This window comes from Zea mays, chromosome 3 (assembly GCF_902167145.1).
Source record: "Zea mays cultivar B73 chromosome 3, Zm-B73-REFERENCE-NAM-5.0, whole genome shotgun sequence".
Lineage (NCBI taxonomy): Eukaryota > Viridiplantae > Streptophyta > Magnoliopsida > Poales > Poaceae > Zea > Zea mays.
The window spans coordinates 117,904,089-117,931,078 of NC_050098.1; the positions used below are offsets into that span (position 1 = coordinate 117,904,089).

General features: G+C 43.4%; 1 protein-coding gene across 1 annotated transcript; it reads left to right on the top strand.

Annotated features, from left to right (window-relative positions):
• The first annotated feature begins 22,380 nt into the window (after window positions 1-22,380).
• On the top strand, window positions 22,381-25,392 carry LOC100283420 (uncharacterized). Its single transcript, NM_001156321.2, has 4 exons — window positions 22,381-23,285; window positions 24,292-24,540; window positions 24,635-24,757; window positions 24,856-25,392. The coding sequence occupies exons 1-4, from the start codon at window positions 22,476-22,478 to the stop codon at window positions 25,039-25,041; spliced, it is 1,368 nt and encodes a 455-aa protein (NP_001149793.1). The 5' UTR covers window positions 22,381-22,475; the 3' UTR covers window positions 25,042-25,392.
• The last annotated feature ends 1,598 nt before the right edge of the window (window positions 25,393-26,990 follow it).

Sequence of the window (26,990 nt, forward strand, 5' to 3'; positions counted from 1 at the left end):
TCTAGGTACTCTTGGACCAAAGTACAAATATCAAAGTAATAGAACACCACAAACTAAGTAACTTTTACATTGGGGAATTTTCAAGTGGAGTGATGAAGTTTGGACTTATTTGCAAAAGATCCAAGAATCCTATGTGACTAAGTTCTGAAATTCAGAGAAAGTGAGTCATGTTTGGAGCTTGGTATCTCTGAATTCATAAGGAATTTTCCCTAGGTAAATACATCAAAATTGTATAGCTATGATAGCGGTATAACTTTGCTTAAGTGACTAAGCCTTGGTGACATACAAAATTTGGAGTAAAATGGACTCAAAGTGGCTGTCAGTCGCTACTACTGACTGAATTATGGCCACCAGTGAAACTGGGAGAACTTGAAGATCAAATTGAGAGGAATTGAGTGGGTAGCTGAGTAAGATCTTTATAACAAACTTGTAGCTGGTTCTTTGGACGACAATATTGACGCAGACAAGTGATCGAGTTGTTACATGAAAAGTAGAGAATGAAGCTCTCCAAAACGCACTGTCAGAGTGTCTGATGAAGATCGTCGTGCTACAGTGACCATAAAGATCTCCCGTGCCGTGAGCTCGACGCCGGTGATCTGCCGCCACAATTCGTGTCCGCCTGGGAGATTCATGCCGCGGGGAGAGTAGATAACGTCGGGGTGGGGTGAAAATATCAAGTGTGGGGTGAATCTGGTAGCTGACCGGACCGGCCGTCGTGTCCCACCGCAGTCAATCGCGCTGGCATCACCGGAGTTCACTGTTATCTGGCTAGGCTACGTGCCTCAAAGCCTTACCACATCGTAGTAGACCTCCTTAGGTAGCTTGTTCATCACATGAGACACTACCCCGGTAAAAGCCACGGTAGCGCTTGCGCCAGTGACTTCCCCTCTCTCCGGCCGCCAGCATGCCTTCTCGAAATTAGACGCCACCACCGTAGGACTCTATAAATTGCAGCCATAGTGAGTTCCGCTAGGTATTTACGCATCCAACACACCAGCCCTTGCCTCGGATCATCCACCAGAGTCTCCCAATTTCGTGTTTCCCCCAAATACGTTTTCCATGCCACCGTGAACACTTCATCATGGCCAACCCTCTGCAGGTCAGTTCAAGCTTCCTTGATTGGTGTTCTAGCCTCCCTCAAGCCCCGTGTTGCTCGTAGACCCATTTGATTAAGCTAGACCGCACCAAATCGTCGTGAACACCTCGGATTATCTTGGATTTTTGCCGTCGTCGTGGGCAGAGAGATTTTGGTCGGGATTCATGCAATTAGTTGAGGGATTAGGGATTATCTCAGATTTTTGTCGTCGTCGTGGGCAGAGAGATTTTGGTCGGGATTCATGCAATTAGTTGAGGGATTAGGGTCGCCAGGGGTAGAATTTGGTGCCGACCGAGTAAGAAGCGTAGCCCTTGCGTATTTCGGCCGGTACAGGCTCGCCGGAGAGTGTGTTCACCGCCGTCGGTGGTCAGGGACCTGATCTTGCGAAGAAACAAAAAGGGAGGGGCCTCGGTGCAAATGTAAGAGACACATGTGAATAGTGCACAAGGATTCTTCATTAGTTATTTAAAAGGCTGGGGTCCTCTACGCAAATTGAGCATCGCGGACACGTTTCCCTGTTCATGGGCCGGCTCAGGCTGGTTTGAGCCTGTTACTATTCATTCCTTTTCTTTTCCTTTTTCTACCAGGCTTAGGGAATTTATAGGAAATTCTAGAAAAATGATAAAATATGGGACCAATTTTACTAGATTCCTAAATTCCTCTAGTATTTAATACAAATAGTTCTAAGATTTTTAGTCCAAACCAAAAATTATTTAGTATTTAAGAAGGCCTAAACCTAGTCTTTTGAAATTTTAGAAATTACTAGATAGCTCCAAAAATCATAAAACAATTTGGGTAAACTTAATTTGATAAGTAGAGCCCATTGGTGAAGTTTGACAAGCTTTGGACATTGTTTGATTCCCAAACCCAAAACCCTAATCTTTCTAGGTAATAGTTGTCTTATCTTAGTGGAGTACTGCCTCAGAAAACCTTAGTTTCCCTGGTGTACCGTGAAGGAAAGTTGTATTCAAGATATAACTTGATGTATCTCTATTATAGTTGCATATTTATAGCATCACATGAGCATTCATGTTTATATATGGTTATGTATAGAAAACGAAGAAGAAGTAAGTGTTGAAGAAGGAGACACTGCACCACCAACTGAAACTCCACCCGCCGGGAATTGTTTTTACTTTGATATCTTTGGAACAGATCCTGACTCCCCTACAACACAAGGCAAGCCCCGGTGCATTTACCTTTCCTTGCGTTTTAAAACTCTGTATCACTTGAATGATGCATTAGGTGCTAGGAGTTGAATGCTACACAATTGCTGCATTTCCTTCCTTGAAGTCAACTACCATTCCTTGATTACCTGTTTTATTAAAAGGTTTTCTGATGCTTAGTCTTGCTTTAGGAAACAAAAATGTTTTGGTTTTAAAAAAAGATGATGCTTCAGATGGAATGGGATGTTTTCAAAAATAAAACTTGATGGTGGATCCATCATGGCCGTGATGGGTTCAACATCAGACAAGATGTACCTCTACCAGGTACCAAACTTTGGGATTTTAAATGATAAAGCTGAGACCGGGCAGGTGACTTGCACGAGAAGAGAGTCTCGGTGTAGTGTCTCCATCTGAGTCGATTAAGGACCATGTCGATGTAGGCCTGATGATCGAGGACCTTTTAACTGGTCACATGCCTCATCATGGGTAAGCTTTGCCTCGGGCAGACCAATACCAGAAAGGCCAACACACAATGGGAGTGGAGAGATGGCGAGAGTAGCATGTACCCTCCGTGGCAAGAGGCTGGACGGTGGTGTATATGTGCTCTCGGTTGATGTGAACCTGGTCTGGTCTTGAGAAACCCGGTGGCGAGGGTACATATGCAAGGGTTAAGTGCTACATATGTCGTGTGATTGGAGATCCCCAGCTGGGTATTAATCGATTTGGATCGCCGTTACTTCTCGGACATGAAGACTTGGTAACTGACTTACACGTAGCAATCCAATAAAGTAAAAAGGGATGATAAAATATGGCTAGTATAGGCCAAGTGCTTGAACTAGGGTAGAAAGAACTCTAGATACAAGTAATGACTTAACTTGATAATAAAACTGGATTTTTAAGGATCCACTGTTAGTAAGCATTTCTGCAAACAGTCTTTGAATCTTGAATAGCCTTACCTTGACCCCCTCAAGCCAGCATATCCTTGAGAGTCTTTTCTTTTGTCGGGTAAGACTTGTGAAAGTACACTCCGTACTCAGGGTTTTCGAACCCATGTTGTTGTAGGTGAGGAAACAATAGACTTTTGCTATTTTTGTTCAAAGGTGGTACCCAAGGAAGAGTCTCAGCAGTGAAGTCGCGAGAGGATGTTGGCCTCCCACTTTAAAAAAATAATCTTTTGTGCGGGAGGGTGTTTTTCCTCCCAGGTCTATAATAATAATACTTTATGCACTCATAGTACCCTGGTATTGTAATAATAATAATACTCTCTCTATTAGATGAATGTAAATTAAGTTATCGTAATTTGCCTCCGCTTATTCTTTCCTCTGATATGATGTAATATCTGTGTGACGGGTGAAGCGCTCTTGGGCGAAATGATGAGGATACAGTTACCGAACTTATCGAGTGATTAAGTGCATCTATAGGGTTGTCCAAGGTCCTTAGGACAAGGACAACTGTAGGTGGGCCTAATACCTTGGGAGGTTCCGTCACAATATGGTAATAAGCCCAGGAGACTGTTCTGCCTATTTTGTGGCGAAGATAAGGGACATACCACAAGGACGTGCCAAGTCACGATCCAGAAGCAGAAGTAATCGCTGAAGCCGAAGCACAGCAGAACCCGCCGAAGCAGGTCTTGCATACTGCTTCGTATATCCCGGAATATGTGGGCAATCAAGAGCCTACAACTTCTGTTGCTTTGGCGACTCACTCCCAAGCTTCCTGGGCTTAGTTGCCACCACCGCCAAAGTTGGCGCCTACCGTCGTTCATAATCAACAGCCAAAAGGGCATCGTTAAGCTTAGCAACAGCGTGACCTTCAGGAGGAGTCCGAAGCTCGCACAGTCAACATCAATGTGCCCGAGTCGAGACATATCTACTGAAGGTGGCATAGCATTTCAGCCAAAGAGTGCCTTGATTCAATGTATTTTTACTCTTTTTTGCCTTTACATTTTGTTTTAAAAAGAAAATACAAGAAGGTCTAACCTTCACTTTGATGTAATAAGCCTATGGTTACACCATCGAGTGTAACAAAAACGGATCAAGAAGCTCCAAAGTCATTCCTAAGGGAAAGCAGAGTAAATTATGAAGCTCCAAAGTCGTTCCTAAGGGAATGCAGAGCTAAAATACCACCTAAGTAAAAGGTGAAGAAGCTCCAAAGTCGTTCCTAAGGGGATGTAGAGCTTAAATGCCACCTAAGTCAAAGGTGAAGAAGCTCTAAAGTCGTTCCTAAGGGGATGCAGAGCTTAGCTCCAATGTCGTTCCTAAGGGAATGCAGAGGTGAAAAACCACCTAAGGCCTTGTTCGTTTACACCAATCTAGCTCTGGATTGGAATTAAATCCATACCACAATCCATGCCCCAAAATAATCCAAGCCTACTCAAAAATTTTTATTCGGTTAAACCCATCATGGATTATAACACAAGGGTTTGGGAATTTTTTAAACTGTGGAAGGCATGGATTCTACCATAGCTCATTAGGTATGGAACAAATCCATGAAGATATTGCACAAGTTTATATTAGAATCCATGGATCAAAAGAATAGCTAGTTTTGAGAGATACATGGATTAAATGGTGGATTTAATCCACTGGGATTGGGTGTGACATATGGATTCACCCAATCCAGACCCGGATTAAATCCATGGTGGGATTTATTTACTTGTAACCGAACAAGGCCTAAGTAAAGGGTGAAGAGACTCCAAAGTCATCCCTAAGGAGATGCAGAGTCTAGGTGCGTACTCGTGTGGGTTTTTATCTCCGGCATAAACATCATTTTGCATCATATCATCATATCATATCGCATAGCATCATACCATACATCATTTTGCATCAGCAAAAAGTTGTGGAGAAGAAGGAAAATTGCTCCTCCGAAAATACATGTCAGATCATGAAAGAATGTGCCGTAACACAAGACATGCCTTTGAAAGGGAATTAGGCTTACACCTAGTCCCTAATTGATTTTGGTGGTTGAATTGCCCAACACAAATAATCGGACTAACTAGTTTGCTCTAGTGTATAAGTTATACATGTGCCAAAGGTTCACACTTAGCCAATAAAAAGACAAAGTATTGGGTTCAACAAAAGAGGAAAGGGACAACCGAAGGCACCTCTGGTCTGGCGCACCGGACTGTCCGGTGTGCCACCGGACAGTGTCCGGTGAACCAGAGGACTCCAAGTCAAACTCGTCACCTTCAGGAAAATCCAAAGGCGACTCCGCTATAATTCACCGGACTGTCCGGTGTGCACCGGACAGTGTCCGGTGCTCCAAGAAACGGCGCCTCAGGAACTCGCCAGTTTCGGGAATTCACAATGGCTAGTCCGCTATAATTCACCGGACATGTCCGGTGTACACCAGACTGTCCGGTGTGACATCGAAGCAACGGATACTTCGGCGCCAACGGCTACCTGCAGCGCATTGAATGCGCGCCAGCGCGCGCAGAAGTCAGGCACGCCCATACTGGCGAACCGGACACTCTACAGTACATGTCCGGTGCGCCACCGGACATCCAGGCGGGCCCAGAAGACAGAGCTCCAACGGTCGGAACCAAACGGCTTTGGTGACATGGCTAGCGCACCGGACTGTCCGGTGCACCATACGACAGTCAGCCCCACCAAACGACTAGTTTGGTGGTTGGGGCTATAAATACCCCCAACCACCCACCATTCATTGCATCCAAGTTTTCACACTTCCAACCACTTACAAGAGCTAGGCATTCAATTCTAGACACACTCAAGAGATCAAATCCTCTCCCAAATTCCACACAAAGCTTTAGTAACTAGAGAGAGAGATTTGCTTGTGTTCTTTCGAGCTCTTGCGCTTGGATTTCTTTCTTCTTTCTTGATTCTTTATTGCGATCAAACTCACTTATAATTGAGGCAAGAGACACCAATCTTGTGGTGGTCCTTGTAGGAACTTTGTGTTCCAAGTGATTGAGAAGAGAAAGCTCACTCGGTCCGAGGGACCGTTTGAGAGAGGGAAAGGGTTGAAAGAGACCCGGTCTTTGTGACCACCTCAACGGGGAGTAGGTTTGCAAGAACCGAACCTCGGTAAAACAAATCCGCGTGTCACACCTCTTATTTGCTTGCGATTTGTTTTGCACCCTCTCTCGCGGACTCGATTATATTTCTAACGCTAACCCGGCTTGTAGTTGTGATTATTTTTTAGAATTTCAGTTTTGCCCTATTCACCCCCCCCCCCTCTAGGCGACTTTCAATTGGTATCAGAGCCCGGTGCTTCATTAGAGCCTAACCGCTCAAAGTGATGTCGGGATATCACGCCAAGAAGGAGATGGAGACCGGCGAAAAGCCCACTACAAGCAACGAGAAAGCTCTATCGGGAGAGTCCCGCAACAAAGAGAAGAGGAAGGAGAAGAAGAAGGAAAAGAAGACTTCTTCCCACAAGTCGCATCGGAGTGGCGACAAAATTAAGAAGATGAGGAAGGTGGTCTACTACGAGACCGACACTTCATCACCTTCTACCTCCGGCTCCGATGCGCCCTCCATAACTTCGAAGCGCCATGAGCGTAAGAAGTTTAGTGAGATCCCCTTACATTATCCTCGTACCTCTAGACATACTCCATTACTTTCCGTTCCATTAGGCAAACCGCCAACCTTTGACGGTGAAGATTATGCTAGGTGGAGTGATTTAATGAAATTTCATCTAACCTCACTCCACAAAAGTATATGGAATGTTGTTGAGTTTGGAGCACAGGTACCATCTGTAGGGGATGAGGATTATGATGAGGACGAGGTGGCCCAAATCGAGCACTTCAACTCCCAAGCCACAACAATACTCCTCGCCTCTCTAAGTAGGGAGGAATACAACAAGGTGCAAGGACTAAAAAGCGCCAAGGAAGTTTGGGACATGCTCAAGACAGCGCACGAAGGCGATGAACTCACCAAAATCACCAAGCGGGAAACGATCGAGGGGGAGCTCGGTCGCTTCCGTCTTCGCCAAGGGGAGGAGCCACAAGACATGTACAACCGGCTCAAAACCTTGGTGAACCAAGTGTGCAACCTCGGGAGCAAAAAGTGGGATGACCACGAGGTGGTTAAGGTTATTCTAAGATCTCTTATTTTCCTTAACCCTACTCAAGTTCAATTAATTCGTGGCAACCCAAGATATACACTAATGACTCCCGAGGAAGTAATCGGGAATTTTGTGAGCTTTGAATTTATGATAAAGGGCTCACGGAAGATCAACGAGCTTGACGGCCCCTCCACGTCCGAAGCTCAACCAGTTGCATTCAAGGCGACGGAGGAAAAGAAGGAGGAGTCTACACCAAGTAGACAACCAATCGACGCCTCCAAGCTCGACAATGAGGAGATGGCGCTTGTCATCAAAAGCTTTCGTCAAATCCTCAAGCAAAGGAGGGGGAAGGATTACAAGCCCCGCTCCAAGAAAGTGTGTTACAAATGTGGTAAGCCTAGTCATTTTATTGCAAAATGTCCTATATCTAGTGACAGTGACAGGGGCGACGACAAGAAGGGAAGAAGAAAGGAGAAGAAGAGATACTACAAGAAGAAGGGCGGCGATGCCCATGTTTGTCGGGAATGGGACTCCGACGAAAGCTCTAGCGACTCCTCCGACGACGAGGACGCCGCCAACATCGCCGTCACCAAGGGCCTTCTCTTCCCCAACGTCGGCCACAAGTGCCTCATGGCAAAGGACGGCAAAAAGAAGAAGGTTAAATCTAAATCTTCCACTAGATATGAGTCCTCTAGTGATGAAAATGCTAGTGATGAGGAAGATAACCTACGCACTCTTTTTGCCAACTTAAACATGCAACAAAAAGAGAAGTTAAATGAATTGATTAGTGCCATCCATGAGAAGGATGATCTCTTGGACTCCCAAGAGGACTTCCTCATTAAAGAAAATAAGAAGCATGTTAAGGTTAAAAATGCTTATGCTCTAGAAGTAGAAAAATGTGAAAAATTATCTAGTGAGCTAAGCACTTACCATGAGACTATAGACAACCTTAGAAATGAGAATTCTAATTTATTAGCTAAGGTTGATTCTATTGCTTGTAATGTTTCAATTCCCAATCTTAGAAATGATAATGATGATTTACTTGCTAAGATTGAAGAATTAAACATGTCTCTTGTTAGCCTTAGGAAGGAAAATGAAAAATTGATTGCTAAGGCTAAAGATTTTGAAGTTTGCACTATTACTATTTCCGATCTTAGAGACAAAAATGATATATTGCGTTCTAAGATTGTTGAACTTAATTCTTGCAAACCCTCTACATCTACCGTTGAGCATACTACCATTTGTACTAGATGTAGAGATGTTAACATTGATGCCATACATGATCACATGGCTTTAATTAAATAACAAAATGATCATATAGCAAAATTAGATGCTAAAATTGCCGAGCATAACTTAGAAAATGAAAAATTTAAATTTGCTAGAAGTATGCTCTATAGTGGGAGACGCCCTGGCATTAAGGATGGCATTGGCTTCCAACAGGGAGGCAATGTCAAACTTAATGCCCCTCCTAAGAAATTGTCCAACTTTGTTAAGGGCAAGGCTCCCATGCCTCAGGATAACGAGGGTTACATTTTATACCCTGCCGGTTATCCCGAGGACAAAATTAGGAGAATTCATTCTAGGAAGTCTCACTCTGGCCCTAACCATACTTTTATGTATAAGGGTGAGACATCTAGCTCTAGGCAACCAACTCGTGCTAAGTTGCCTAAGAAGAAAACCCCTAGTGCATCAAATGAACATAGCTTTTCATTTAAAACTTTTGATGCATCTTATGTTTTAACTAACAAATCCGGCAAGGTAGTTGCCAAGTTTGTTGGGGGCAAACACAAGGGCTCCAAGACTTGTGTTTGGGTACCCAAAGTTCTTGTTTCTAATGCCAAAGGACCCAAAACCGTTTGGGTACCTAAAGTCAAGAACTAAACTTGTTTTGTAGGTTTATGCATCCGGGGGCTCAAGTTGGATCATCGACAGCGGGTGCACAAACCACATGACAGGGGAGAAGAAGATGTTCTCCTCCTACGAGAAAAACCAAGATCCCCAACGAGCGATCACATTCGGGGATGGAAACCAAGGTTTGGTCAAAGGATTGGGTAAAATTGCTATATCTCCTGACCATTCTATTTCCAATGTTTTTCTTGTAGATTCATTAGATTACAATTTGCTTTCTGTATCTCAATTATGAAAAATGGGTTACAACTGTCTTTTCACTGATGTAGGTGTCACTGTCTTTAGAAGAAGTGATGATTCAATAGCATTTAAGGGAGTGTTGGAGGGTCAGCTATACTTGGTAGATTTTGATAGAGCTGAACTCGACACTTGCTTAATTGCTAAGACTAACATGGGTTGGCTCTGGCACCGCCGACTAGCCCATGTTGGGATGAAGAATCTTCATAAGCTTCTAAAGGGAGAGCACATTTTAGGACTAACCAATATTCATTTTGAGAAAGACAGGGTTTGTAGCGCATGCCAAGCAGGAAAGCAAGTTGGTTCTCATCATCCACACAAGAACATCATGATGACCGACAGGCCGCTTGAGCTACTCCACATGGATCTATTCGGCCCGATTGCTTACATAAGCATCGGCGGGAGTAAGTATTGTCTTGTAATAGTGGATGACTATTCTCGCTTCACTTGGGTATTCTTTTTGTAGAAAAAATCTCAAACCCAAGAGACCTTAAAGGGATTCTTGAGACGAGCTCAAAATGAGTTCGGCTTAAGGATCAAGAAAATCAAAAGCGACAACGGGACGGAGTTCAAGAACTCTCAAATTGGAGGCTTCCTTGAGGAGGAGGGCATCAAGCATGAGTTCTCCTCTCCCTACATGCCACAACAAAATGGTGTAGTGGAAAGGAAGAATAGAACTCTATTGGACTTGGCAAGAACCATGCTTGATGAGTACAAGACTTCGGATCGGTTTTGGGCCGAGGCGGTCAACACCGCCTGCTACGCCATCAACCGGTTATATCTACACCGAATCCTCAAGAAGACATCTTATGAACTCCTAACCGGTAAAAAGCCCAACATTTCATATTTTAGAGTCTTTGGTAGCAAATGCTTTATTCTTGTTAAAAGAGGAAGAATATCTAAATTTGCTCCTAAAACTGTAGAAGGCTTTTTACTAGGATATGATTCAAACACAAGGGCATATAGAATCTTTAACAAGTCCTCCGGACAAGTTGAAGTTTCTTGTGATGTTGTGTTTGATGAGACTAACGGCTCTCAAGTAGAGCAAGTTGATCTTGATGAGATAGGTATTGAAGAGGCTCCGTGCATCGCTTTAAGGAACATGTCCATTGGGGATGTATGTCCTAAGGAATCCGAAGAGCCTCCAAATGCACAAGATCAACCATCCTCCTCCACGCAAGCATCTCCACCGACTCAAAATGAGGATGAAGCTCAAGTTGATGAAGAAGAAGATCACGCAAATGAGCCACCTCAAGATGACGGCAATAATCAAGGGGGAGATGCAAATGATCAAGACAAGGAGGATGAAGAACAAAGACCGCCACACCCAAGAGTCCACCAAGCAATCCAACGAGATCACCCCGTCGACACCATCCTCGGCGACATCCATAAGGGGGTAACCACTAGATCTCGTGTTGCACATTTTTGTGAGCATTACTCTTTCATTTCCTCTATTGAGCCACACAGGGTAGAGGAAGCACTTCAAGATTCGGATTGGGTGGTGGCGATGCAAGAGGAACTCAAAAACTTCACTAGGAATGAGGTATGGCATTTAGTTCCACGTCCTAATCAAAATGTTGTAGGAACCAAATGGGTCTTCCGCAACAAGCAAGACGAGCATGGTGTGGTGACAAGGAACAAAGCTCGACTTGTGGCTAAAGGATACTCCCAAGTCGAAGGTTTGAATTTCGGTGAAACCTATGCACCCGTAGCTAGGCTAGAGTCAATTCGCATATTATTGGCCTATGCTACTTACCATGGCTTTAAGCTTTACCAAATGGACGTGAAGAGTGCCTTCCTCTATGGACCGATCAAGGAAGAGGTCTATGTTGAGCAACCTCCCGGCTTTGAAGATAGTGAGTACCCTAACCATGTCTATAAACTCTCTAAGGCGCTTTATGGGCTCAAGCAAGCCCCAAGAGCATGGTATGAATGCCTTAGGGATTTCCTTATCACTAATGGATTCAAAGTCGGAAAGGCCGATCCTACTTTATTCACTAAAACTCTTGAAAATGACTTGTTCGTATGCCAAATTTATGTTGATGATATTATATTTGGGTCTACTAACGAGTCTACATGTGAAGAATTTAGTAGGATCATGACACAAAAGTTCGAGATGTCTATGATGGGGGAGTTGAAGTATTTCTTAGGATTTCAAGTGAAGCAACTCCAAGAAGGCACCTTCCTAAGCCAAACGAAGTACACTCAAGATATTCTAAGCAAGTTTGGAATGAAGGATGCCAAACCCATCAAAACACCCATGGGAACCAATGGGCATCTCGACCTCGACGAGGGAGGTAAATCCGTTGATCAAAAGGTATACCGGTCGATGATAGGTTCTTTGCTATATTTATGTGCATCTCGACCGGATATTATGCTTTCCGTATGCATGTGTGCAAGATTCCAAGCCGACCCTAAGGAAGCTCACCTTACGGCCGTAAAACGAATCTTGAGATATTTAGTTTATACTCCTAAGTTTGGGCTTTGGTATCCTAGGGGATCCACATTTGATTTAATTGGTTATTCGGATGCCGATTGGGTGGGGTGTAAAATTAATAGAAAGAGCACATCGGGGACTTGCCAGTTCTTGGGAAGATCCTTGGTGTCTTGGGCTTCAAAGAAGCAAAATTCCGTAGCTCTTTCTACCGCCGAAGCCGAGTATATTGCCGCAGGACATTGTTGCACACAACTACTTTGGATGAGGCAAACCCTCAGGGACTATGGTTACAAATTAACCAAAGTTCCTCTTCTATGTGATAATGAGAGTGCAATCAAAATGGCGGATAATCCTGTCGAGCATAGCCGCACTAAACACATAGCCATTCGGTATCACTTTTTGAGGGATCACCAACAAAAGGGAGATATCGAGATTTCTTACATTAATACTAAAGATCAATTAGCCGATATCTTTACCAAGCCACTTGATGAACAAACTTTTAACAAACTTAGGCATGAGCTAAATATTCTTGATTCTAGGAACTTCTTTTGTTAACTTGCACACATAGCTCATTTATATACCTTTGATCATATTTCTTTCATATGCTATGACTAATGTATTTTCAAGTGAATTTCAAACCAAGTCATAGGTATATTGAAAGGGAATTGGAGTCTTCGGCGAAGACAAAGGCTTCCACTCCGCAACTCATCCTTCGCCGTCGCTCCAAGCATCTCTCCATCTTTTGGGGCAAGTCCAATGCAAAAGGACTCCATCTTTGGTATAATCTTCACTCATTTACTTATGACCAAAGGGGGAGAAAGTACTTCTAAGGGCTCTAATGATTCCGTTTTTGGCGATTCATGCCAAAGGGGGAGAGAGTATGAGCCCAAAGCAAAAGGACCGCACCACCACCAATTTCTAAAATTTTAAGTTTTTCAAAGAGTATTTTCAAACTGATATCTCACTGTTTTTCAAAGAGTATTTTCAAACTGATATCTCACTTGTGATATAATTTCAAATTGGTATACCCTCTTCAAAAATTAATATCAAAACCCTCTTGAACACTAAGAGGAGGATTTCATTAAGGGGGAGTTTTGTTTAGTCAAAGGAAAAGCATTTGAAACAGGGGGAGAATATTTCAAATCTTAAAAATGCTTTGCAAAAATCTTATTCTTTTACCTTTGACTATTTGCAAAAGAACTTTGAAAAGGATTTACAAAAGAATTTGCAAAAACAAAACATGTGGTGCAAGTGTGGTCCAAAATGTTAAAAACAAAGAAACAATCCATGCATATCTTATGAGTAGTTATATTGGCTCAATTCCAAGCACCCTTTGCACTTACATTATGCAAGCTAGTTCAATTATGTATTTCTACGCTTGCTTTGGTTTGTGTTGGCATCAATCACCAAAAAGGGGGAGATTGAAAGGGAATTAGGCTTACACCTAGTCCCTAATTGATTTTGGTGGTTGAATTGCCCAACACAAATAATCAGACTAACTAGTTTGCTCTACTGTATAAGTTATACAGGTGCCAAAGGTTCACACTTAGCCAATAAAAAGACAAAGTATTGGGTTCAACAAAAGAGCAAAAGGACAACCGAAGGCACCTCTGGTCTGGCGCACCGGACTGTCCGTTGTGCCACCGGACAGTGTCCGGTGCACCAGAGGACTCCAAGTCAAACTCGTCACCTTCAGGAAAATCCAGAGGCGACTCCGCTATAATTCACCGGACTGTCCGGTGTGCACCGGACAGTGTCCGGTGCTCCAAGAAACGGCGCCTCAGGAACTCGCCAGCTTCGGGAATTCACAACAGCTAGTCCGCTATAATTCATCGGACATGTCCGGTGTACACCGGACTGTCCGGTGTGACATCGAAGCAATGGATACTTCGGCGCCAACGGCTACCTGCAGCGCATTGAATGCGCGCCAGCGCGCACAGAAGTCAGGCACGCCCATACTGGCGCACCGGACACTCTATAGTACATGTCCGGTGCGCCACCGGACATCCAGGCGGTCCCAGAAGACAGAGCTCCAACGGTCGGAACCAAACGGCTTTGGTGACGTGGCTGGCGCACCGAACATGTCCGGTGTGCACCAGACAGTGCACCGGACTGTCCGGTGCACCATACGGCAGTCAGCCCCACCAAACGGCTAGTTTGGTGGTTGGGGCTATAAATACCCCCCAACCACCCACCATTCATTGCATCCAAGTTTTCACACTTCCAACCACTTACAAGAGCTAGGCATTCAATTCTAGACACACTCAAGAGATCAAATCCTCTCCCAAATTCCACACAAAGCTTTAGTGACTAGAGAGAGAGATTTGCTTGTGTTCTTTCGAGCTCTTGCGCTTGGATTGCTTTCTTCTTTCTTGATTCTTTATTGCGATCAAACTCACTTATAATTGAGGCAAGAGACACCAATCTTGTGGTGGTCCTTGTAGGAACTTTGTGTTCCAAGTGATTGAGAAGAGAAAGCTCACTCGGTCCGAGGGACCGTTTGAGAGAGGGAAAGGGTTGAAAGAGACCCGGTCTTTGTGACCACCTCAACGGGGAGTAGGTTTGCAAGAACCGAACCTCGGTAAAACAAATCCGCGTGTCACACCTCTTATTTGCTTGCGATTTGTTTTGCACCCTCTCTCGCGGACTCGATTATATTTCTAACGCTAACCCGGCTTGTAGTTGTGATTATTTTTTAGAATTTCAGTTTCGCCCTATTCACCCCCCCCCCCCCTCTAGGCGACTTTCAGCCTTCGACACATATATTTTTACACAAGGAGGGGATCTTTGCCAGCAGTATTACTATGCAGCAAACGTGGCAAAATACTCAAAATTGAATCAACTGAGGGGAAATCTTTTTCTTCGTGAAGCATGAAATGAAGGGAAGGTTTTTTTTCCAGCGGCTCAAAAACGGTATGTACGGAAATTTCATGCATCACAAAGAAATACATTACACCAATATACACACAAATTGTTTACAAGTGTTTCTTGCAAGGCTAGGAATTATGTTCAACCGCATTAAACTAGCACAATCAAAAAGTTCTAGTCTTCCTTCAGGATCTTCTCGGCAGCTTCGTCAACAGCTTCATTGGCAGTTTTGATGATCTCGAGTGCCTCCTTCAGGAACAGGTCGACTTCTTGATTGTATGGCTCCGGAGGCGGAGATAGTTCAGCTGCACCGTAGTATATGTTTGTTAGTTCCAAAGTTAAAACAGATTACGAAGCTAAACCGCAACAAATGCATACCTATAAGCCTAGCCCGCTCGGTAGCTTCTGCAACCCTTCTTGCCTCTTTCGAAGCATCATGAGTTTCCTTTTCTTTTCTTCTGATGGCTTCATCGACGACTTCTCGTCTGCCCTTCAGCCACACCTTGGAGTAAAATTTCCCACTTAGTGCAGAAGCTTCAGCTGAAGGGTTTTTCATGTCGTCGGCTGAAAGAGCAAACTCTGGCTGAGCAACAGCCTTCACATGATCACAGTCGACCTTTTCTAGAATTGATGCAGCCCCACGAGCACCGGCGAAGGCACATAAATCCCCCTGATCACTAAGAATTTCTTCAAAAGCTTCGGCCTCCCCGCTGACCAACTGGATAACCCCATCGGGGTCACCATGGATAATGTTTTGCTAAGAGGAAAATGCTCCAACCTTAGCGAAGCAGTTCTTTAAACTCTTAGCACGGTCCAAGGATACTTCATAACATTTCTATTTGGTAGCACGAAGCTCGTCAGCATTCTTTTTCGCTCTCAATCTTTTGATCTCAGAAATTTCATGCTTTACCACTTCAACTTCAAATTTTTCGGTTGCTTCAGCAACCTTCCTCTTCAGTTCTTCCACTTCGGCTTTATGAGCTTCGGCTTCGGCAGCAAGTTTAGCCTCGTTAGATCTCAGCCTATCTACTAAGGAAAGTAGTATCTTATCCTTTTCAAGAGCTTTGTTCCTTATAGTGTGATGAGTTCTGAACGAAGATTCCCATGAGCTATTCGGTAGCTCTCATCTTCTGCTTCTTTCTGGGCCTTTAAAGCCTTGCTTAGAATTAAGCCCTGCAAAATAAAGAGTGAGCACATAACGATGGCAAGGAAAACCATAAAAATAGATTATTTTACACAAGTCAAAGTATACACACCTTCAGACTATTGTAAGCAAGACTGTCTGCAAGTTGATCTTTCGACATTGCAGATAGGCTATGTTCAAGCTTCGGATATCCTATATTGTCCATCATTTCCTAGCATACATGTATTTCTTTACTATCTGGTAGACAGTAAAGGAAGTCATCTTCATCATTGCCACCATATACCAAGGACCCTCGGGGGTACTTTAGATCCTTGGCATAGTGTTGCACTTCAGCAACCTGCTCTTCTGATAGCTGCTTTCCCGAAGCATGTCGAACAATGAATTCCAGCTCTTTAAGGGGTGCTTTAGGAGCAGGAGATTTAGGTTTCTCAGGAACACTCTCTTTCTCCAGTGCTATCAGTGCAGTTTCTGAAGGTCTAGCTTCGGCAGGAGCTTCCGAAGGTCCAGCTTTAGCACAAGCGTTGGCTATGCTCGCAACAGTAGTTTTCCTTGCACCTTTAGTCTGCACGCTGAGAGCTTCGGCAGAGGCAGGAGCTGATGTCTTTACGGACTCCAGAACAGCGTCTAGCATGCTAGCCATTCTCCTTTTCCTTGGAGTCACTACGGGAACGCTTGATGGCATCGCTAATCCTATTGTACCTGGCGGACTCGACACCTTCAACTGATCTGTTGCCTTCTCTGATTTCGGCTCTTCGGTCGGGTTTGTACTAGCCCTGACTAGCATAGCATGACCTGGTTCTGTGGCAGGAGCAACCCCTGCACGTTCAATAAGCTCTGGCACATCGACCGTCTCAATGCGTCGTGGTCTTTGTGTCAAGACCTTCACTTTCTTCGCCTTCGACACACTAGAAGAAGCCAAAGCAGCAGTTTTCCTTTTCCCCTTTTGTTTTCGAACATGAAAACTGTAGTCAGGGTAGATAAACCCGATAACATCAAAAACCCAATTCAGTCTCTTTTTTCCCTCGAGCACCAAAGGCGACTATCATAGCTTCGTCTTCAGCCCTTGAGTAGGCTCCAAGCAGCTCATCACTTGTTGCCTCTATAGCTTCCAACCAATCATCATTCGGATCGTCAAACCGATCACTGAACCGAAATGTGTACTTCAGATAAATCAGGCCACTTTGGCTGGAGCCAGCGGTAGCCTCCTTCTGCATTTCCCATCCACTCGCAAGGGGTCATACTCTATAAGCAATATGCTCTTGGATCAAATCCCTCGTGCCGATGTAGGTGCATATAGTATTGAAAGCCGTCTAGCACACTTGCATATCATTTCCTAGTGCGACTGAAAGTCTTCTGATGCCGAAGCATGACCATATAGGACGTTGAATGATGCCCCTTATATCCTCCCTCTGGTCTAGGTTGTTTTCACATAAAACCACTCCTGCATCCAAGAGCCCGGCCACTTCTTCCAAAATGTAAGAATAGGATAACTAGCCTCAGAGAGGGGCACAAAGCTGTAGCAGCCGAAGTTGTTATGGTATTGTTCTTTCCCAGTCGCTATCGTCTAATATGATAATTCATGAATATTACAGAAGCACCCGGCGTCTGGCTCTAACCCTTGGCTCCTCATGGCCCATATAAAAACCCCTAATTTGATAAGAGCCTCGGGGATAAGTTGATGAAGGTATATTTCAAAAGTTTTTAGAACTTCGACCAACATCTTATCCAGGGGGAACCGAAGTCCGGCTTTCATGAAGCTTCTAAAAACCACCACTTCATTAGCTTCAGGGAGAGGAACGGTACTCTCCCCTCCGGCCCTCACAATTGAAATGTCACGAAAGTATCTACCTTTCATCGCTTCAACCTGCCCTTGCTTAACAGTCAACTTTCCAAAACAACATGGCTCGGCCTCCATGGCTAGTCTTCGACTTCTTCATTTCCACTTTCTATGTCAAAACTTTCACTATCGCTGGAATTTTCAGATAACCCGACCAACATCTCATTGGTGATTTTCTCTATATTGGTCTTCTCCATAGCTTCGTAAAACCTAGCCAGTGCAGGGTCAGTGATCTTCTTTTCCTCAGTCATTTAGACGATTGTTGAGCAAATGTCGAAGCTCAAAAGTTAATCGAGCTCAAGAAAGCAAATAAGGTTAAAATAGCATGCACAGTACAAGCAGTTAGACAACACGAAAAATACTCACAACACAGGTCTCTATATATACACTCAGAGCCCCACAACGTGGTGGGACCCACGGGCCAGAATGATTCGCTATTCTAGCGAAGGGAAGGTGTTTTTTCGAACCTTTGGCTAAAGGCCTTCGTTCTCGTTGCAGTTTAAATTTGTTACAAAGAAACAAATCAATACTGCGAGGGGCTACTGTTGGGGGCCTTCTTCCTCCGAAGGTCCTCAAAAACGTGACTAACCGTATGTTTTTAGTATGACATGGATTATTATAGGGGGCTTCGTCTTTGGGATGAAGGTCTTCTCTCATGACAGGGTGAAGATGTAGCCCAAAGGCGATAAGAATGGACGACGAAGCTATAGCCGAAGAGCTTCGTCTTGATGTGATGACGAAGACCAAATATGATGATGACCGAAAAGGGAAAAAGACTACTCAATCCTTAATGGTTCGCGTTGTGATTATAGATGAATGTCAAGGGGGCATAAATGTACTTTTACTCGGGCTTTGTCCCGTGCCTATAAATAGATGAGCAGTAGCACTATACTATTCACGCCGACTTGTAATCACCATCTCGCGTCCTCACCTTTGAGCAAGCCGAAGGTATCAATGTAATACGAATTCTGTTAATATTCATGTGTGTTTGATAGGATGCAAATATGCATGAGTCAATAAGATGCAGTTATTGTCTTCATTCTTGTGCACTATTATTCATATATTAAATGATGAAGGTATGTCCTTCTTGACCTTCGCCTGATGAGCATTATACCCCTATGGAAATAATGCTTTTTTTGGGCCTAACTTCTCCTATTCTTTTTAGCTTCTTTTGGGGGGTTCCTTACGACTTAGATGAACATAGTTAGCACACAAAACAATTGACTATGTGTAGGAACCATACCTTTTCTCCTCGGTTTCACCAGGATTGCAATATGCCTAAAATTAAGTCCAAAAGGCACTTTCTCTACAAAACCGAGTTAGTGGCTAAAACAAAGTGCTAGAAACATAGAGTAGGGTGTGTGCAACTTATCCAAACACTTAAACCTCATGTTTGTGGTTGTTTGCTCAAAGTTGCACTTTTGGCTGTCAAATTGAGCTCATATGGACTTGTTGCCTTCAATTTGCTTTTGATAAACCTATGCTCATGCTCATATCAAGAGAGTTAGTTCAAAGTGGTGTGTTGAGCACTTAATCACCAAAACAACTAGAAATGGCCTGAGTAAAGCACGTAGATTATGGCCAATGGTTTCAGAACACCGATATTTATTGTCTAACAAAAGCAATCAACAAAGGATATTTGGAAAAATATTTTCTAAGTGTTTAGAAAAAGTCCAGTGCTTTCCAAACACTGGTCGATACTTCTATCGCCCTTAGATGCTAGATAGTCGTTTAGTTGGACATTGTTGATATTTAGTGCCCTTAAGTTTTTAGGTTCATGCATTATTCATCTAAAAACAGAAGGACATATTCTGACACATAGAAGTGTCCAACCAAAAGCGGTCTGGCGGCGTTACCTATTGTTGACCTAGCCACAATGTCAGGCTCATGAAAGCTGGCCAGACCAGGTTTGCCTAGATTTTAACCGATTCATTTTTAATTCAGTTTTTGATATGAAAACATATAAAATGTATATTGGAATGATTTCCTACTATGATAATACCAACCCCTCTCTATATATATCAGGATCATAGCCGATTGAGTTAGACATCATCTAATCAAACAAAAATCAATCTAGTACCTCTCTTTTGCCTTTGAAATCATCATGTTGTCATTCTTCGCTTGATCTGACGACCAAGGATGATGCTCTAGGCTTGTCAGTGGACCTAGGGCAACCTAGCAATGTCCTTGCTCTGATGGAGTCTCTCCCAGGTGAGAGCTTTGATGCTTCGTGAGTGTTTGGGACTGCTCCCCTGCACCATTTCTAGCTTTGCTCCGCTAACTCAACCATAGAGCAGCACTACCCTAGAGTTTTACAATATTTTGATGTGTTTGGCTTGTAACCAGGAAATTGAGATTATGTTGAAAAATGAGTTACATGCGCCACATCCCATGTCCTCGCTTATATAGTTCCTCCCATTCCAAGTCGATAAGCCAAGTCGATAAGCCCATGGCGACAGGCCTTGTCCTCACTTTCTCAGTTTCCTTTTCCTCTGTTCCTAATATTACAATTTCACCTGTCCCTCTAGCCCTTAGAATTCTCTCTCCGTTCCACTTTACTCTTTGTGTGCATAGCACATGACTTCTGAGCCCCACCGCAAAGCGTTGGAATCAGGAGGCATCTAGCCTTGCCTTGTTGTGCGACAGAAGGCGCATAAGAAGAACGGGTGATGTACCTGGTGATCACAGGCATGCCACCGGCGTCGCGGGTGGACAAGGCAACGAGTCACCTGCTGCTGTAGGGAACAGAAAGGGAAACAAAACGCTATTTTCTCCATAATGAGTGGACAAGGAAACGAGCCACCTGCTGCAGGGAACCAGAGTTGCTAGAGTTTAGACCGTTTAACAAAAAATCATAGAGTAGAGCAACAAAACATGGAGTGGAGCAGTCCCAATCACCTCCTTACTTTACTAGTTTGCTCGAAAATTAGTTGTTCTTTGTCACGTACGCACAATTGGTTATCTTTTGACGGTTTGCTTGTCGGGGCGGGCCCTACTGAATTCAAATACAAATTATTTTTAACAAAAAATCAGTTATACAGGAAATAGAAAATAAACCAAATAAGGGAAAGAATTCTACTGCCTCTATTCTCGAATATTTGTCGTCCACTAGTTCATTTTTAAACTAAACCGCGACAAATAAAAAAGAAAATTTAGGTCAAAATATCTCCTTTCTATATCCTATACCAGCTAGCCCAATAGATTTCGGGGCCCATAAGGCCCATCTGAGCACTGCTTCCACCCCTTCAACAGCCAAAAAATTCTCTAAGGGCTAGTTTGGGAGCCACAAAACCGGAGGCGCCTGGAGGAGCTAAAATCCCCTCCTTATTTAAAATTGAATCAGGAGGGAATTTTAGCCCCTCCAGTCATCTCCGGTATTTGGACTCCCAAACTAGCCCTAATCTGCCAAACCAACCACAACGCTTGTGCGTGGTTGGATCCTGGTGACTCAGTATCACGTTTGGTTGGTCATCTATAGTCTGCTACTCTACTCGTGGCACCACGCCCCGCATCGCGCCACCACGGCCTCGCCAAGCGCCACCACAACCTCGCTCGGTCCAGGCGCGTAGATCTGAATGGCGAACGCCACTGTGCATAACGTGCCTACGCCGCCCGCCACACCACCGTCCACCAGCATCCGCGCTGGCCCAACAACCGGGTGACGTCCAGCATGGAGGATCGAAAAGTTAGAATGTGATTTGTAAGCTTTCTTCTCAATTTATCACATCAAACAATTATTTTAGTCTTTACTCTTTAGTATCATGGTATGTTGTAGAATTTTAAATTACGACTAGTTAATAAATCAGTTATGGTCATATTGTGTGTGCTTAATTATAGGTTATATATAACTATTAGGTATGTGTCCATGCATTGCGATGGAAGCTTCACGGTTGCCTGTGCATGAGGGCAGGGGCAGCAGAACCATCACGGGCTGGACGACGGTCGGACGGAATAGCGATGGACTGAGACATGGGGACCCAACTGTTATACGATCGATGGTGGACAGAACAGGGAGTGGCAGAACCACGATGCACGGAGGGTCTATATTAGAGTTTTATAGAGTAGTAGAGATATATGCCAAAAGATAGCGTTTAGATCTTCCAAAAAAATTCAAATACCCACGCTCTAAATCCAGGACCCGCCACTGTTTGCTTGTAAACATCTCCGTTCTTTACCATGTAAGTGTGATATCCTGGTTGTATTATCATTATTGGTGCGTGATCTAATTCAATATTAACATTTTGTTAACTAATTTAGGTTATAGTAGATCTATATCCACGCATGCATATCTCTTATATATAGAATAATGTTGTATTAGCAGACTTGTAGAATAATAATTATCTGTGGATAAGTTCTACAGGCTAAGAATATACATCATGCATGCTCCAAGTCTCATCGGACTCTAGCAACCGCTCATTCCCTCTGGGGCTGACTTAGCGCGCGCCTCGGTGAGTCCAAAACGAATGGATCAACAAGCATGCATGTTTGCTGATCTATTATTAGCACGTTGGTGTGTGTATGCATGTTCATTGTGTCCTGCTTCCTCGGAGCATCTGATCCGGATCTTTTCTATCAGGCAAACCATTAGTGTGCTTGCATTGGTGGAGCAGCGGATAACGAGGCCCCGACCATGTACATCATATATAGGTGCTACAGCTGGGTAGTAGAACGATCCATATATCCCTTCCTCGTATATCCTTTCCTGAGTAGGAGAGAGAGTTGAGTTAGGAGTTGTTGTGCTGATCATCTCGGTCGACCGAGAGATGGACCACCACTTCACTGAGATAGAGGGGAAGATGGCGCACGAGCCACTGGCACACAGCTCCACCTTCTCCGATGAGACGAAAGACAAAATGGAGCACGATTCACTGGTGTACAGTCCACGCAGCATCGCGAGGGCCACAACCACCGGCATCCCTGTCGGCGATCAAGGCGTGGCCGTGCTACGTGGGCCGCTTATCGTGGGTGCAGGGCCGGCGGGTCTGGCATGCGCGGCGTTGCTCACCATGTTATACATTCCCTACGTGCTCCTAGAGCGCGACGTGTGCGTAGCCTCAATGTGGCACCGCCGCACGTACCGCAGGTTGTGTCTGCACCTACCCAAGCGCTACTGTGAGCTCCCGCTCATGCACTTCCCACGCACCTACCCCACATATCCAACCCGGCAGCAGTTCCTTGTCTACCTCAATGAGTACATGCGCGCATTTGGCATCCGCCCATTTTTCAGCCTCGAGGTTGTCGCTGCCGAGTACAACGGTGAATACTGGTGTGTCCGCACCAAAGATGTCATCCCCACTGGCACTCTCAACGGCCAAAGCGGCGAGGAGTCTATCCGAGAGTACCGCTCCAAATGGCTGATCGTTGCCACAGGAGAGAACGCCGAGCCTGTTGTGCCTGACATGCCGGGAATCCATAACTTCAAGGGTCAAGTAATGCACTCATGTGACTACCGTAGCGGCGAGTCCTTCCAAGGCAAGAAGGTGCTAGTCGTTGGCTGCGGTAACTCTGGCATGGAGGTGTCTCTCGACCTCGCTAACCACAACGTGCACACCTCGATGGCTGTTCGTCGTTCGGTAAAAAAATATACTATCTATTTATTTTATTATTAGTTATATTATTTACTTTTATTTGCAATTTTATTATATATTATTTGTCTTTATATACATATATAATTGCTTTATTATAATTAGTTCAAATATATAGAATATAGATTTGAGTAATCATTGTGATGACCGACGAAATGCATAAATGATCAGCTCATGTTTTACATGAGGACAAACTTTTTCCCTTTTCCTTCTTTTATAATTTATCTCCGAATAATGCAAAATGATAAAGCATAATACTATCATTATATACTACCTACAATGTTTGGTCTTAGTTTGCATCCATTGAACTCATGTATTTTGTGGCTAACTAGTTCTTCATCTTATCAAATATGTTAACCATGCTTTTATTTTTCAAGTAAAAATATACATGACTTGGCATGCCAATAAATATCATGTGCTTGATTTTTTCATGTAATAATAACACATGAAAAATAGAATAGGAGTCCTACGTATTTGGTTAACAACACTAGCACTTTTATATCGTGGATGACCGAACCGTCACCAATATAACTCTTTAAACCAGGCTATCTATAAATTATTGTTGTCTCTCTATTTTTACAATACTGGAATATGATGTACAAATCAAAACTAAAGCTACTTCCATGTCATCAATTAGCTCAACATGCTTTGTGAAGTTCGAGTAGAACAAGGTTAGCTTATGTGTTTGTCCCTCAAACTTATTATTTTTTATCTTTTTGCGAAATGTCTTTTTAATTTGTATCCATGTTGTACCAAACAAAACAAGGGTGGTTTCAAGTATTTGCCTGTAAGCTTACCTTTATTTTTCCTGTTTACTAAATGTATTTTTAATTTGTATCTACGTTGTATAAGCAAACCAAAACAAAGCCACTTAAAATTTGCCGCTTTCATTTTTATTTTAGAGTATCTTAACGGATGTTGATTTTTTTTCAATTGATTGTAGTTGCCATTAGCACACACTATTAGCTCTTATTTTGATCTATAAAATTTGCAGGGGCACGTACTTCCAAGAGAGGTCATGGGGATCTCAACTTTTAGTTTGTCTGTGTGGCTCCTCAAGTTTCTACGTGTCCAAATAGTGGACCGGATTCTTCTTCTACTCGCTTGGTTCATTTTAGGAGACACTGCACAAATTGGTATTCCTCGGCCTAGCATGGGTCCAATGGAGCTCAAACAAGTGTCTGGTAAGACACCGGTGCTTGACGTGGGGACGATAGCACAGATTAAGTCCGGCAACATTAAAGTAATTAATTAATATTTTTATTTTTATGTTACTATCATCATGTAACTATATTAATTGCATTGCTCATACTATTATACTTAATGTATGTTTTTAGGTATTTCCTGCAATTCGAAGTTTCCAAGAATATGGTGTAGAGTTTACAAATGGTAGGATTGAATCATTTGATGTTGTGATTCTTGCCACAGGTTATAAGAGTAATGTTCCTTATTGGTTGAAGGTGATAATATAATTCTTTTGCTATCTTATACTTGTTTTTATTATTATGCACTGAAAATAATTATTTATCTAATTACATTTTTATTCATTTATATTCAGGAGAATGAATTTTTTTCACAGCAAAGTGGATTTCCAAACAAACCAAATGAATGGAAAGGAAAGGATGGACTCTATGCTGCTGGGTTCTCAAGGCGTGGTCTACTTGGTGTGTCTATGGATGCCACCAAAATTGCAGAGGATATTGCGCAGTCTTATAATAATATATATAAGCTACAAAGATCATAAGAACAAATGATATTTAACTATTTATCAATAATTTAGCTATCATCATTTGAGAGTTTTGTAAATATATGTACTAGTCTATTTGCATAAATTATAAGAGATGGATATGCTAGATAACAAATACTAGGCTAGCTTATCTATCAACGCACTCATTATATAATTGACATAGGCTAGTACATGTCACATTTTAGAGGTCCAACAAAATAGTTGATAGGATTGATTTATTGCATGCTTTTATTTCTTTTTAATTTGGCAAATATTGTAAGTCATTTTTGTTATTATCAATCAATTGTAATGGGTAATGTATGGACGTTTTCATTCTTATGGCTATATTATTTGTTTATTGCAAAATAATGGTTACATGGATTATTAAATCTCAATACACAATATAATTTGACTACACATTTAAATATATAAGTAATCATATTTTAACTACCACTTTTATGATTTAACAATCATTAATGAAAATTATATTGTGACCAAAATTGCTACTCTCTTTGGATTTCCTTGGACCATATTAAATATATATTATACTTTGGTGGGAGTATTATACTTTGTTGGGGACTTGGTTCCAAAGAGAGAGAGGGGAAGATTCCAAAAGAAAGAGGGAGGGGAGTGAAAGGTCTTTCTTTGGTTTTGGCAATCGAGTGACAACTTAGACGGATTGATGTGTTTATGTAAACCCTAAAATGTGTCAGGAGTTCGGATATCCCTTCTACGCCTTTTATAGGAAGTAACACTAAGAAAATTGAGTAAACATAAGATAAAATAGAAATATCTTCCATCTAGTAAGATAAGATATTCTTCTCATGAAATTTAAAGAATGCTCTTAAATAAAAAATCAAGATTAAGTGATTCTTGGTAAAAGAGAATACATTATTTTCCCCTAAATAAGTAAGATAATGAGTATTAATTTTAGTTAGCTTGAAATTTGATCACATACTCAAAAGTAATATCTTTCCTAAAATAAAATAAAATGTGTGCATGACATAATTTGGGATTCAAATTTTGAATTATAAGTTGAAAATAAAAAGAAAAGAAAATAGAAAAGAATAAAAAAGGAAGAACTTGCGCATGGGCCGAATCCCGCTTAACTCGACCCATTCAGTCATGTCGCGCAACCAACTTTGGTGCGCGCTCGTATCACTGACGTGCGGGTCCCGTTCGTCGGTCATAGCGTGTCCACGCACTTGGTCATCCCCTTCCTTCGCTCACGGAGGGAGCCACAACAAAAATGTTCGTGTCCATATCCTACAACTAACCCCGTGAACTCGGCCAGGTTTACTGGACTTGCGCGTCGACCCGCCCTGGGACCTTGGGTATATGGGAGGTTCTGCCTCGGTGCAAGGAAGGTCACCATGGCCGCGCGATGGGATACTCCCCAGGGCGAGCCGCCCTTGGGGAATTCGCACCGTGCTTTATCGAAGAGAGAGGAGGAAGCCACCTCGTATCCTCGCCATCGGCAAGCTTTGGAGTCGGGTCTGGGGAGCGCCCAGAGACCGGTGTTATTCGTTGGTCAACCAGATTTGGCCTCGAACTGCAAAGTGATTCGCCACATCGTCGTCGTCGGTGAGCCATCCTTCTTCCTCGTATCTCTTTCTTCTCTTCTCGGAGATGCAACCGAAGTTGGGTGTTGTAGTAGGGATGGGGCGGACATGCGTATCCACGGTCTTGTCTACGGCTGCGCTGGCATCGTCTCCACCCTTTTGTCCGCGCCCGCTCCGCCTGTGTGCTCGTGCTCGTCGTCGTCACTCCATCGGGCCGCTGCCTTGCAGTTTCACCCGTGGCTCTGGTCCGCGCCCCGCCATGACCAGCCCAAAGCTGCCAGCGACCTCCGGCATTGTTCGTCGCTCACCGCGCGCCGCCTAGCACCTTTGCCCAGTCCTGCTCTCCCCTCCGTCGCCCCGCGGCTTTGCCGGCGTCTGGACATCCGGCGTTTGGACTTGGCAGTG